The 2,271-nt window shown below is 33.4% G+C and overlaps 1 protein-coding gene across 1 annotated transcript in view; it reads right to left on the bottom strand.

The window, feature by feature from the left end:
• The window catches only part of LTBP1 (latent transforming growth factor beta binding protein 1), a 490,138-nt gene that overhangs the window by 74,590 nt on the left and 413,277 nt on the right, over positions 1-2,271 (bottom strand). The window contains exon 24 of the mRNA XM_074209684.1: positions 11-136. Within this exon, the coding sequence (XP_074065785.1) occupies positions 11-136 (126 nt within the window). The remainder of the gene's footprint in view (positions 1-10; positions 137-2,271) is intronic.

Here is a 2,271-nt window from a genome sequence, read left to right as displayed (position 1 = left end):
TTCATCTTACCTTCACATGTTCGGCCATCTGCAGAGATGGAGAAACCTTGTTCACAAATACAGTGAAAAGAACCATCCGTATTTAGACATTCTCCATGAGGACCACAGAGCTCTGTTTGTTCACATTCATTAATATCTGGAATATAAAATTAATTACAAGTGATTAAAGAAACTTCTTTCATTTTCCAGTGACATCACTGTAACTGACATATTTAGAAAAATCTCTTAAGGCAATGACAGAAATTTCCTTTGTTTTTTTTTAATTTTAAAAATTCTATTTTTAGTGATTGTCATTAAAAGAACAATGCAAACATAAAAGCACAATAGCAATTACTGTGTATAAAACCATGAACTCAATTTATATACAATATAACTAAACCATAATAATATACTGTTTGTTTCCATGTCTTCTGACTTTTTTATTTCTGTATTTTTGAACATTACAGTTATTACTATTTTTACATAATCAGGGTGTACATAAAGTCACTCTAATTTTGTTCTCCTTCTGTGGTTAGACTAAATTGAACTTATTTTGGAACTGGTCTAGAGTAATCTCTCTATAAGACAAGCCACAATGTAGTAACTGCATTATTATGAGTGGAAGCTAGGCTACATGCTCCATTAAGGGTGCCAAACCTCTAGGAAATATTTACTGGACAAAGAATGTTTTGTTTTATTTCAAAATAGACATGTTTACAGAAGAGATATTTTGCTTTTTCAACCATTAATTAGATTTATTCAGTCTATTTTGCTAGTGGTATGCCCTCATCATGACTGATTATCATATACTCAGTCAAGATCCAGAAGTGCTAGAAGGTGCTGACAATGCAGGATATATTTTGATGCATTATTTGAGGTGTTCTTATCAAATCAGACATAACCTTAACTAAGAATGATTTTGGGGGGCAAGATAAGAACCATAGATAGAATCAAGGAAGTCAAGATGGTTTGCTTCTCTACATGGTCTCGTCTTCATTTCTTTCCCCATTCCCTAAATATGAGTGTCTTTATATCAATATAATGCTATAATTATCACCTTTATTTGAATTACTTTTAAGTCTAGAGGCCCAACCTTATCTGCCCCACTTAGATCCATTCCTATATTCTTCTATGCTTACTAGACATCATCTGGTTATTCAACTATTATTTCAAACTGAAAATACCCTAAATTTAATTCGACTCACCATGTTACATCTACAATCATGAAACTAAAATGAAACCAACGACTTCTCTTCCTAATCTCTAAGTGAAATGGTATAGTTAAAAAGACTGAAATATAAGTGAATATACCACTAATCATCTATGAAACTGTAAGTAAACAATTGGGTTTAGGTTTCTTCCTTTGTAAAGCAAGGGTGTTGTGTTAAATGACCTCTAGGGTCTTTTCTAGTTGTACTCCTATGATCCTAGAGGATGACATATGTATACTCAAAGTGTGAATATTCTGACAATCAATTTATTATTGGACATAATTTACCCTCTTTAGTCAATCATTATTTATTAACCTCCTACTAAGTATCAGGCACTATTTTTGCACTCAGGATACAAAAAATAAGGCAATCCTTACTTCTGAGGATCTTATACTTTCCTGGGGAAAAATAAGTCAGGGGCAGCTAGGTGGTGTAGTGAATAGAACACAGGCCCTGGAGTCAGAAGGATCTGAGTTCAAATCCAAACTCAGACACTTATTAATTACCTAGTTGTATGACCTTGGGCAAGTCACTTAACCCCATTGCCTTCCAAAAAAAGGGCACAAAAGGAAAGAAAGAAAGAAAGAGAGAGAGAGAGAGAGAGAGAGGAGAGAGAGAGAGAGGAGAGAGAGAGAGAGAGAGAAAGAAAAGAAAGAGGAAAAGAAAAGAAAAGAAAAGAAAAGAAAAGGAAAAGAAAAGAAAAGAAAAGGAAAAGAAAAGAAAAGAGTCCAAGATAAACAAATACAAAACAATTTCAGGGAAGGAAGCACTAAAAAACTAGGGGAATAATAAAAGGTCTCTTGAAAAAGTAATACTTAATTCTTGAAAGGAGCTATGAATTCCAAGAAAAAATAAGAATAGAGATTTCCTGGTATGTGAGACAAGCTTGTGTTAAGGCATGGAGGGAGGACATGGAATGTTGTACAGAAGGTATTACAAATGGTTGAAATTCAGAGGGTATAAAAAAATAACTAACATGCAATCATTCTGAAAAATTAGACTGGAGCAGTCCTGAAAAGGGCTTTAAACTCCAAAGAAAGGAGGTTGTATTTTATTCTAAAGCAAAGAGTATGGATCTCTT

Source organism: Macrotis lagotis, chromosome 1, assembly GCF_037893015.1.
Source record: "Macrotis lagotis isolate mMagLag1 chromosome 1, bilby.v1.9.chrom.fasta, whole genome shotgun sequence".
Taxonomy (NCBI): domain Eukaryota; kingdom Metazoa; phylum Chordata; class Mammalia; order Peramelemorphia; family Peramelidae; genus Macrotis; species Macrotis lagotis.
Note: the sequence above shows the minus strand (reverse complement) of the source record. Positions and strands in the feature narration are given on the sequence as shown.